This window comes from Mobula birostris, chromosome 20 (assembly GCF_030028105.1).
Source record: "Mobula birostris isolate sMobBir1 chromosome 20, sMobBir1.hap1, whole genome shotgun sequence".
Taxonomy (NCBI): Eukaryota; Metazoa; Chordata; class Chondrichthyes; order Myliobatiformes; family Myliobatidae; genus Mobula; species Mobula birostris.
Window position 1 is genome coordinate 14,825,479 of NC_092389.1, and position 12,645 is coordinate 14,838,123.

A 12,645-nucleotide genomic window follows, 5' to 3' on the forward strand; every position below is an offset into this window, starting at 1 on the left:
AGGTAGATTTGACGATTTGATTCATCGTCTCCAACCATTTATTTTGCATCGGTGTACAGACATGGCGGAGAAAAGCAAGCAGAAATGTGTTGGAGGAAATGCGATGCTACCAAGTGGACCAATCACAGTTGTTGCGGTCTGCGTCACCGTGACATGTGAGTTACATTTTTGGGGAGGTACATGTCACCCTACGGCGTACATTTGACGCACAAGTATAAATCAGCCTTAAAGCTGTGTGCATCAGATGAACTGTTCTAACTTCCTCTCTGGTATAAAGGTTAAATGCACAATATGAACTGTTTGAACTTCATCTCAGTATAGAGATCAAATTTACAATAAGTACAACTTATTGCTATTTCTTACCAAGATAGTTGTCACTATCAGAGTCTTGTTGAATAAACTTTCCGAAGCATTTAAGAAAAAAAACCTTCGGTCCATTACTAGTCCATTCTCCGAGTGCCAGACCCCAACCTACAGGAGGAAACAAAAGCTTAAACCTGTCGGAAGCTGAAGAAAAGGGGATAAATTAAAAATATGATATTCTTGCTCTTAACGTGACTAGAATTTCACCCAATACATATTAATATTCCAAACACACCTTTCAGGAGAGTGCTTCAGCATTTTATTCCTCACAATCTTTCAATTCTAAATAACCTTCTAAACCAGGGGGACCATGGGCCCCTTGCTTAATGGTATTGGTCCATGGCATAAAAAAGGTTGGGAACCCCTGTTCTGAACTGACTGTCAATAAATTGTGAACTCCTTCCTTTACCTCAGTAATGTCATTAATAGGATACCACAGATAGATTCATTTGCTAGTCTAGATACTGTATATGAAATAATTTAAAATTGACTGACTGTATGTGAGTCAAATTTTTTGATTCTTCAATGACAAATGAGTCAATTTTAACCTAATTTGTCTATTCTGAAACCCACATGACTGATAGCTGGTCTGGTTTTACACTCTAACTGTTAAGGAATACACTGATGAGGTGTAAGATTAGTGTTGCACTCAATCCTGTTGGTTTCTCAGTGGCCTTATTTGGTTAAAATTGTCCCCAAGACTTCTTTTTTTATTCATTCTAGTTAGAATATAGAACATAACACAGTACAGAACAGGAACAGAGACTTTGGATCACGATGTCTGCACTAAACATAATGCAAAATTAAACTAAATCTCTTCAGCCTGCACATGATCCACATCCTTCCATTGATTATATATTTGTGTGTCTATCTAAAAGCCTCTTAAAAGCCGTTATTGTGTCTCTTCCAAAACTAAACCCGAGGGCCTGTTCCAGGCACCTAACAACCCCTGGGTAAAAAACTTGCCATGCACATGTCCCTTAAAATTTCCCCCTCTTACATTAGATGCATGTCCTTCAAATCTAGGAGAAAGCTTCTGACTATCTACTCTATCTACAGTATGCCTTTCATAAGACCATAAGACAAAGGAGCAGAAGTCGGCCATTCGGCCCATCGAGTCTGCTCTGCCATTTTATCATGAGCTGATCCATTGTCCCATTTAGTCCCACTCCCCCACCTTCTCACCATAACCTTTGATACCCTGGCTACTCAGATACCTATCAATCTCTGCCTTAAATACACCCAATGACTTGACCTCCGCTGCCACCCGTGGCAACAAATTCCACAGATTCACCACCCTCTGGCTAAAAAAAATTTCTTCGCATCTCTGTTCTGAATGGGTACCCTTCAATCCTTAAGTCATGTCCTCTCGTACTAGACTCCCCCACCATGGGAAACAACTTTGAAACATTCACTCTGTCCATGCCTTTCAACTTTCAACATTCATAATTTTATAAACTTCTATTAGGTCTCCCATCAGTTTCCAAAAGTCTAGAGAAAACAACCTGTGTTTTTCTACTCTCTCCTTATAGTTCATGGCCTTTAACCCAGGCAGTATTCTGGTAAACCACTTCTGTGCACTTCACAAATCTTCCACATCCTTCCTATAATGGGGCCACCAGAACTGCACACTCTACTCCAACTGCAACCTAAATAAAGTTTCATTTTGCTGCAAGATGACTTCCTAACTATTTTTCCTCAATGCTTCAACCAATGAAGACAAGAATAGAGTACCACATGCCTTCTTTACCACCCTGTGTACCTCACTTACTTGCTCATCATTTCCCCTTTGGTTGTTTTGCTCATGACCTACAGAAGGGGATAATTTACTGTTGACCACTTAACCTTACTTGGGACATGCAAGGAAAGAGTTGCACCTTGAGGAAATCCACCAATTTACAAAGCTTTCAGCTTATCTAACTTTTATCCATTATCTCAAAAACTTGGCACAATATGGCCTTGTTTACAAGCATTCCGTGCTCCTCTGAATTTTATCCTTTGGTTCTCAAACTCCTGATTAATGTACCCCTACAGTTTTCTCTACATGGCCACAAGAAGTGTGCAGGAAAGGAGAAAAGAGAATAGAGAAAAATATAAAACATGGGGAAAATAGGACAGAGGGGAATAAGTAAGAAGGAAGAGATCAAGAAGAAAATGGGATTTTAAGAAAGAATAGCTTTAATATTTCCAGTGATCCCATATCTGGGTGATGTCTTTCTGTACAAGACCACATTGTGCCAGGATTTTGTTGTTCTAAATATGTTTAAAGCTTCAACATTAAAATTCTATTTTTCTTGCAGAGATTGCAAAAACAAGGACTTCAAAATTAGTGACACTGATAAGAGCCATTATTCATCCCACATTACTGATGACCATTTTTTCTGATCTCTATTGTATGTTGATCATTGGCCGAAAGCAAATTCCTATTTCCTTTTATTCATCTGATGCAGAGTAATACCAAATGTTGTGTAAAGTTCTGTTTGTGTGAGGGGATTTTAATAGGCATCAAGTTTGATATGGATTGGGGTGGGTAATGAGGAACAAGGGATTTTAACAGCCTAGTTTCACTGACACATGATTGGCAAGGTGTCTGCCTGATTGCAAGGGATGAGCTTATTCAGACCTCATGCCTCTGACTTGAAAGCCCAATGCATACTAAAGAGGGCGGGGTTATGTTTAGTTCTCTGAAATGTCATTGCCGTATTCCTGGCCAGCGGTCAGGATTAATGGAGGTCAACTTTAATTGTTTGACATATGATCTAAATGCATCGTTTTATGGTGTAGCTAATTTGATAAATTACTAATGAGAACGTTATGGATTATCTTTATGGTTATAAGGTTGCTAATGAATCGCTTTCCACCACTTTTATAAAAAGCATCTTCCAAAGCCCTAACCTATTGCATAAAATACTTTTCACCTTTGATCATTTTGTCAATAATATGAGCAGTGTCTTTTGGTTAATGATGTTTCGACATATTTAACCTGTCCAAAACCTTTCTAGTTGTGAATGACTCTTATTAAAACTACACCTTCTTTCTTGTTTGAAGAAGAAAAAGCTGCAGATGCCCCAGATCCTCCATGTAGCTGATCTCCTTCATCTTTGGTGCTGATCTCACTAATCTGTGCACTCTCAAGGCCCTAAAATCATTGACCAAGTGATGTGCCCATGAATTGGCACAATACTGTTGTCAAGGAATAACCAGTGTTTTATAAAGGATTAGTGTAATTTCTTAGCTCTTGTATATTACCTATTGATTTGAATTAATCCATTCAGGTCTGCCAATTTGATTGTAACAGCATTCAGAGTTTTCCTGTTCATAAATCATAGTCTCTTTGTTCTTCCATCTGCATCATTACATTATATTGGCTCTCATTCTTCATCCAAAATGATTTTGTTTTCTGTATTCCCTTGCAGTAAATTTCATCCCACAATGTTCCTGACCATTTCACATACGAGTCTATTTCCTGGTCAGTCACTATCCTCTACAGATTTTTTACATCCCCTGTGATGTTCTGAAAATTAATTCCTCTTCCCTGTCAATAAATTCTACCTATAATAAATCAAAATTTTAATACCTACATCCTTTAAACTAAGTATTTGTGAATCTGATAAAAACACATGCAGAACAGAAGAAAATTCCTTAACTGTTATTTGCTAATTCTTCTAAGAATTTCACAACCTATTGTAGTGAAGGGAATTCTGTGGCAAAAAAAACTGGCTTAAACTTAGTTGTTAAATTCCCATGTCTAATTGAGTGGGAAAGTGGCTTGTTTGCTCTGCTCAAGAAGAGAGACACAGAAACACTATAGTGAATATCTACAAGGAAATGCTTAGTTTCATGGTGGAAATTGGAACTGCTTTCTCTTTTGTGAACCTCTGTAGCAGAGAACTTGTTTCTGGCTCTTGGGTTTACACTGATCTCATCCCAAATAATCTAGATGAGTAGCCTCTCAAGGTCCAAGTTCGATGAAACTGCTCTGTATGATTGGTGTCACAGTAAACATTAACCTTCAACAATATAAATTCAGCACTAACAGTTCAGTATTTGGCCGGCAACAGGTAATTAAAAGCATCCCCTTCAAACTCAATAAATCAGCACTGTCCATCATTGACACTGTCCAATTTCAAATTTTAACAAGTACATTTCCAAGATCTGAAACACACTAGAGAAATTGCAAAAAGATTTGGAGAGGGTTGATAACAATCTGATTACCTGTTTGAGTCCTTCTTTACTGCGTTGAACAATCTTCAAAATGTAATTAGTTCTTTGACCCTTGCTGTTGAATTCGATGTGGCCAGTTAGACCATCTAATTCCACCTGGACTCAGGCACACAGAAAATTGGTCACTGACATAGATTCATTCTCAAAATAGTTCACTGCAAAAGCCTAAGCACAGAATCACTTGCATATATTGACATGTATTATCTCTACAGAGAAATGTGCGAAGGTCAATTTGTTGCATTTTTATAGTTCTAATTTTACATGATATACCAGTAACTTTCCTTGGCTAAATAACCACACTAGACTTTTTCCCATTGGTTGCAACATTTCAAGGAAATAGCAAAACTGGAGATGGCTGAAAGGAATTAGTCTGAATATGGCGAGTCTAATTATCAGGAAAGTTCAAATAGTCTCTTTTCTCTGAAGAGAAGGTTGAAAAACTCCTTCACAATATGAGGTCTTTTGATAAGATTTCAAAAAAGAAGCACTTCTTCTATGTAATAAAACAGTTTCTGAAAAGGCCAGCATTTATTGTGCATCCTGAAATGACCTTCAGTGGAATGGCTTGCTGTAAGTTCAGATCTCTGCTGGGGCTTTGAAGGCTTCATCACCACCATTACTGACATGAACTTTTTGGTGCATATTATTTAATTAAATACATTTAAATACTCAGTTGCTGTGGCTGGATTTAAAATTTGTTAGGGTCCTTTTTCAGAAGGTCTTTGACAAGGTGCCACACATGAGGCTGCTGAACAAGGTAAGAACCAATGGTACTAAAGGAAAGACACTAGCACAGATAGAACATTGGGTGATTGGGAGGAGGCAAAGAGTGGAAATAAAGGGAGCCTTTTCTGGTTGGCTATCAGTGACTAGTGATGTTACACAGGGGTCGGAGTTGGGACCGCTTCTTTTTATGTTATATGTTAATGATTTGGGTGACGGAATAATTGGCTTTGTGACCAAGTTTGTGGATAATACGGAGACAGGTGGAGAGGTGGTAGGGTTGAACAAGCAGGGAGGCTGCAGAAGGATATAGACAAATTAGGAGAAAAGGCAAAAAAGTGTCAATAGATTACAGCGTCAGGAAGTGTATGGTCATAAACAGGGAGAAATTTCAAAAATCCAAGGCGTAAAGGGACTTTGGAGCCGTCATGCAGGATTCCCCGAAGGTCAATTTACAGGTTCAGTTGGAGTTGAGGAAGGAAAATGCAACATTTGTAGTCATTTCAAGAGGACTAGAATATAAAAGCATGGATGTAATGCTGGGGCTGTATAAAGCACTGGTGAGGCCTCACTTGGAGTATTGTGAGCAGTTTTGGGCCCTTATTTGAGAAAGGATGTGCTGACATTGGAGCGGGTTCAAAGAAGGTTCACAAAAATGAGGAGTGATTGATGGCTCTGGGCCTTCACTCACTGAAATTTAGAAGAATGAGGGAGGATCTCATTAAAACCTATCAAATGTTGAAAGGCCTTGACAGAGTGGATGTAGAGAGGATATTTCCTATGGTGGTGGAGTCTATGACCAGATGGCACAGCTTCAGAATAGAGGGTCGTCCATTTAGAACAGAGATGAGGAGGAATTTCTTTCGCCAGAGGGTGGTGAATCTTTGGTATTCAGTGCCACAGGCAGCTATAGAGGCTGGGTGGAGGCTGATATTTTCTTAATTAGTCAGGGCATGAAAGATTATGGAGAGAAGGCAGAAGAATGGGGTTGAGAGGGAAAGTGGATCAGCCATGGTGAAATGGTGAAGCAGACTTGATGGGCCGAATGGCCTAATTTTGCTGCTCTGTCTTACGGTCTTATAGTCTAATTATTCGGGATCCTCCAGATTACTAGTCCAGTAATGTAACCACCGTTCAGCCATATCGCGACAGTTGTAAAGCGGTCCAAACCTAATGACCATATGCGTAGTTGGCCACTCATGAATTAGGACTCAGAAGAAGCAACTAACCTGCAAGTGCTTAATGATCCCTTCAAACAATGTTGGTGAAGGGAGTTCGTTCCTGCTGCTGAACGCTCAGCCATATAAGGTGAAGACAGGGCATGAAGTGCTGAACCAAGTTCAAAGATAGCAGCACTGTTGTTAGGTTAACAATGCATAATGATTAACTTTATGCCCTGTTGCTCTGCATACATCTAGCAGATGTTAGCTTGATCTGTTTTAGTGCCTCAGCAGTGTGACGTTCATCTTGATTTACAGAAGTGTGTCAAACGTGTCACCAAATCACCCATAATGGCCTAACAACTGATACTGTCAATCTCCTCATTCATAAGTACAACCTGTACATCTTTCATACCCGTTGTTGTGTCTGTACACAACTACATATCAATTAAGTAAAAGCACACATGCGGAAAATGGCTGTAACTGGTGTATTCACATTGCAGCGAGAGAGAGGACAATGCGCATGTGTAGACAACAGATCAATATGTAGTGCTGGGGGGGGGGGGAGTCATTGCTCTAAAAGAAATAGATCCATACATTATACTTCAGAACTGTATATATACAAAACATTCTATTTCCCTTTCATAAACGTATATTTCAAATAAACATACTTTCACAATAACAGTCCATAACTAACTTCACAGTTCTAAAGATTCAGTCTTTTGGGTGGCGCCTCTAGACCTGTGGGGTGGCATCAGTTTTGGCAGGGGTCTTGTCAACGATAACGTTCTCAACGTGCCTCTGGACCTGTGGGGTGGCATCAGGTTTGGTAGGTGTCTTGTCTAAGACAACGTTCTCAGTCTCTGGTGTCACATCGCTGTCAGTGACATCATAAGTCTGGTGACTGTAATATGACCATCTTGTTGAATGCAGTCAGCTCAGGTGTGTTCTTCAGTTGAGCATCCAGTATCTGGTCCACATGACGTCCCCCTGTATGATCTCCAACATCCACTGTGTACATCAATGGTCCAGTTCTTGTAGCTATGAGCCGGGAGTCCATTTGTCTTCTTGGTAATCACACGATAGGACTTCCTGTCCAAACTCGAAGCTCCTTGCTGCTTCACCTGGCAACCAGATGAATTGTTTATTCAGTGCTTCCCTCCGTAGATCTGGCTTCAGGAGGTCTATACGAGATCTCAGATTCCTGCTCATGAACAGCATTGCAGGTGTTTGATTTATCGTCACATGAACAGAGTTCTGATACACAAAAATGAAGTTGTCCACTTTGTGCTGTAGAGAAATGTCCTCCTCGTCCATCACTTTAATGGACTTCTTGAAGGTTTGGATAAACCTTTCAGCTAACCTATTCATTGATGGGTGGTGAGGAGCTGACTTGAAATGTCTGATGCCATTTTCCTTCATGAACAGTTGAAATTCTTCTGACATGTATTGTGGTCCGTTGTCACTCACAATTTGTTTGGGTAAGCCATTTCTGGCGAAGGTAGTCCTCAGAGTGGAGACAGTCTTTGCTGAGATGGTTGACTTCATTAATTTAACCTCCAGCTACTTCAACTACTAATCAGGAACATGGAGTGCATGAACGGCCCAGCAAAGCAATATGTACTCTTTGCCATGGTGATGACGGCCACTTCCACAGGTGTAACGGTGCCTGTGGGGGTGCATTTTCAACTGTTTGACATCTCGAACAGCTTTAGGCCACGTCTTTGATCTGTTTATCCCCTTCTCAAACACCTTCTGATTAGCGTTAAGCAGCTGTAACAGCCTCTCTGGTTGGAGCTACCATTTGGGCTGCAGTTGTCTGTTGATGTCACACTGACAACTTTGACTGAGTGCCAGTCTAGTTGGAGTTTTCTCGACCACTCACATCCAAAAAGTGCTGCCCTTCACTTTTCAATACATAATGCCCTAACTGCTGTGGTTGGCCTCCATACGTCACATTTACCTTCAGTTTGCCTTTGAGAGACACTTCTTTGCCTGTGTAAGTTTTTAGCTTCTTTAATGGTATCTGAGAAACCAGTCTGTTGTAGTCAGCCTCTGGTATTATAGACAAAGCTGACACTGTATCCGGCTCCATTTTCAGTTTCACACCAAACACATCTATTGTGATCCAGAAGATTTTGTGATCTGCTTCAGTTATACTATGGAGTTCTAGGCATGACAGTTCACCTTGTCAGACTCTATGTTGTCTGATTCTGTTTTACAGTTGGTAACTTTATGCATTTGCTTAGTTTTGTGTTTGAGGCTTTTCAGGCTTTTCACTTGGTTACACTTTTTGTCTGCCTTGCACATTCTCTCTATGTGACCTTGTCTGTGACATGTTTTGCAGACTTTTTCTTTGAACCAACAGTCATTTGCATCATGAGAAGATTTGCCACATCACTAACATTTTTAGATTTTTGTACCATTCAGGAACAGTTTGTGCATTTCACATTGTAACTTCCTTTTCTGTAGTTCTGCCACATCCTTTGCTGCAGTTTCTAACAATATTGCAATGGCCAATGCCCATTCTAAGGTTAGGTCTCTTTCGGATAATAGTCTCTTTTGAGTGCTTTGACTATGCATGCCACATACAAGCCTGTCCTTTAATGCATCAGAAAGTCCACCTCTAAAGTCACAGTACTGGGAAAGGTTGCGCAGTTCTGCAATGTATTCAGAAAGGCTTTCATCTTTTGACTGGTTCCTTTTGTAAAAACTAAATCTCTCAGCTATTACCAGCGGTTTAGGACTCAAGTGATTTTGTACAACTGTAACAATTTCATTGAACGTCTTACTTGCCGGCTTTCCAGAGGTTACTCGATTGCGTAACAGACTGTACGTTTTTGGGCCCATTAAGCTAAGAAGTGCAGGGGCTTTCTTTTGCTCCTCCCTATTGTTCTCGTTACAATACAGTTCCACCTTCTTGATATATGACTCCCAGCCTTCATTAATGTGATCAAATTCATCAACTTTCCTGACTAAAGCCATTGCCACATTATTTTCACTTTAAATTCAGCTCGACTTTCACTGTTGCTATGCATATTTGTTAGCGCCTGTGACGGCCTTCTCGTGCTGTTTAACTATCGCTGTTTCATCCCGTAACTGTTGGTGCAGTTGGTGATATTCTCTGACATTCCGGTTCGTACTCATCGCCAATTTGTTGTGTCTGTGCACAACTACTCAATAAAATCACGCACATGGAAGATGGCTTTAACTTGTGTACTCACATTGCAATGAGAGAGAGAGAGAGAGAGAGCATTGTGCATGTGTAGACAACAGATCAATACGTGGTGCTAAGGGGGGAGGGTCTTTGCTCTAAAAGAAATAGATCCATACATTACACCTGTCATAAGTTGATACAGCACATGAAAATGCCGTTCAGCCCAAATAGATCATGGCAACCTCAAACATCAATTTACACAAATCCTACGCTATTCCTGTCATCTCCCTGGAATAATTGAAATTAATGAATGAAAATCGCTGATGAGAAAGATTCTGTTACAATAAAACACAGAACAACATCTACTTACAGGTGAGGTCCAACAATAACATGAAGCACATGCCAAAGGAAAATAATAAGCAACACCTCTAGAGATCCACTTTACATATTCTATTGAGACATTATACATGAGACCATAAGATATAGGAGCAGAATTAGGCCATTTAGCCCATCGAGTCTGCTCCGCCATTTCATAATGACTCATCCATTTTCCCTCTCAGCCCCAATCTCCTGCCTTCTCCCCATTTCCCTCCATGCCCTGATTAATCAAAAATGATGATGATGAGTTTGAGTACAGAGAGGAAATTAAGAACCTGGTGGCATGGTGCAAAGACAATAACCTATCCCTCAATGTCAGCAAGACGATAGAATTGGTTGTTGACTTCAGAAGGAGTAGTGGACCGCATGACCCAATTTACATCGGTGGTGCGCAAGTGGAACAGGTCAAAAGCTTTAAGTTCCTCGGGGTCAATATTACAAACGACCTGACTTGGTCCAACCAAGCAGAATTCACTGCCAAGAAGGCCCACCAGCGCCTTTACTTCCTGAGAAAGCTAAAGAAATTTGGTCTGTCCCCTAAAGCCCTCACTAATTTTTATAGATGCACTGTAGAAAGCATTCTTCTAGGGTGCATCACAACCTGGTATGGAAGTTGTCCTGTCCAAGACCGGAAGAAGCTGCAGAAGATCGTGAACACGGCGCAGCACATCACACAAACCAATCTTCCATCCTTGGACTCACTTTACACCGCACGCTGTCGGAGCAGTGCTGCCAGGATAATCAAGGACACGACCCACCCAGCCAACACACTTTTCGTCCCTCTTCCCTCCGGGAGAAGGTTCAGGAGCTTGAAGACTCGTACGGCCAGTTTTGGGAACAGCTTCTTTCCAACTGTGATAAGGCTGCTGAACGGATCCTGACCCGGATCTGGGCCGTACCTTCCAAATATCCCGACCTGCCTCTCAGTTTTTTTTTGCACTACCTTACTTTTCATGTTTCTACTTTCTATTTATAATTTAAATTTTTAATATTTACTAATTTTTACTATTTTTAATATTTAATATTTGTAATCCAGGGAGCGGGAAGCGCAGAATCAAATATTGCTGTGATGATTGTACGTTCTAGTATCAATTGTTTGGCGACAATAAAGTACAAAGTACAATGTATAAGTATAAAGTATCTATCAACCTGTGCCTTAAATATACCCAATGACTTGGCCTCCACAGCTGCCGATGGCAAAGAATTCCACAGATTCACCACTCTCTGGCTAAAGAAATACATGCATGGATTCCACTGTATGGATTCCACATGGACAATAAGCAGCAATACCACATATAATATCTTTGGAAAAAGAGTAATCACATCACATACATATATTCCATAAATAGGCAGAACAGTGACATTATATCACACTTATACAGAGTCCCAGGCAGTTCATTCTCTCTCTCACCATTCTCAGGTAGTTCATCAGACTGGTTCCATGTTGCCATATCTGTGCGGAGCCACAGGACAAGGATTTGACAGCAATTTCCTGGCTGCGGTTAAGTTCATTGACAGCGTTTACAATGACAAAGACAGCATCAAACAGGAGCGCGGAGGAGAGCTAGTTGCAAGAGACAGAAGATCACTTACAGAGAGAGTAAAAAGGAGCTTATCAAAATTCAGAAGTAAATTCAATATGAATGTGGAGAAACATTTGTTACAAACAATCCTTTTTAAAAATTTAATAAAAAATATGCAAAGCACCATCAATCTTGTTATCATTAACTGAAAATTAAATTGCCTAAAGCTGTGATTACATCTTCATGAAATCTTCACTAGTTTATTACACAGAGTTTCTTGATAAATTCTGCTGAGGATTGAACATTCTAGATTCATCCATCACTACTAATTAGCTTCACTCAAAAACAAATTAACCATTTGTAGTGGTTGCAGTGATGTAGTGGCCATTACAGAGACTTGGCTGGCACCAGGGCAAGAATGGATTCTCAATATTCCTGGATTTCAGTGCTTTAAAAGGGATAGAGAGGGAGGAAAAAGGGGAGGAGGGGTGGCATTACTGGTCAGGGATACTATTACAGCTACAGAAAGGGTGGGTAATGTAACAGGATCCTCGTTTGAGTCAGTATGGGTGGAAGCCAGGAACAGGAAGGGAACAGTTACTCTATTGGGAGTGTTCTATAGGCCCCCTGGTAGCAGCAGAGATATAGAGGAGCAGGTTGGAAGGCAGATTTTGGAAAGGTGCAAAAATAACAGGGTTGTTATCATGGGTGACTTCAACTTCCCTAATATTGATTGGCACCTGATTAGTTCCAATGGTTTAGTCGGGGCAGAGTTTGTTAAGAGTGTCCAGGACGGATTCCTGTCACAGTGTGTTGACAGGCTGACTAGGGGGAATGCCATACTAGATCTAGTATTAGGTAACGAACCGGGTCAGGTCACAGATCTCTCAGTGGGTGAGCATCTGGGGGACAGTCACCACCGCTCCCTGGCCTTTACCATTATCATGGAAAAGGATAGAATCAGAGAGGACAGGAAAATTTTTAATTGGGGAAGGGCAAATTATGAGGCTATAAGGCTAGAACTTGCGGGTGTAAATTGGGATGATGTTTTTGCAGGGAAATGTACTATGGACATGTGGTCAATGTTTAGAGATCTCTTGCAGGATGTTAGGGATAA

General features: G+C 40.5%; 1 protein-coding gene across 1 annotated transcript in view; it reads right to left on the bottom strand.

Moving 5' to 3' along the window:
• The window catches only part of grik4 (glutamate receptor, ionotropic, kainate 4), a 135,134-nt gene that overhangs the window by 60,737 nt on the left and 61,752 nt on the right, over positions 1-12,645 (bottom strand). Inside the window, exons 9-11 of the mRNA XM_072238318.1 lie at positions 11,417-11,569; positions 4,579-4,683; positions 364-471 (exon numbers count right to left, since the gene is read on the bottom strand). Coding sequence (XP_072094419.1) covers positions 364-471; positions 4,579-4,683; positions 11,417-11,569 — 366 coding nt within the window. The remainder of the gene's footprint in view (positions 1-363; positions 472-4,578; positions 4,684-11,416; positions 11,570-12,645) is intronic.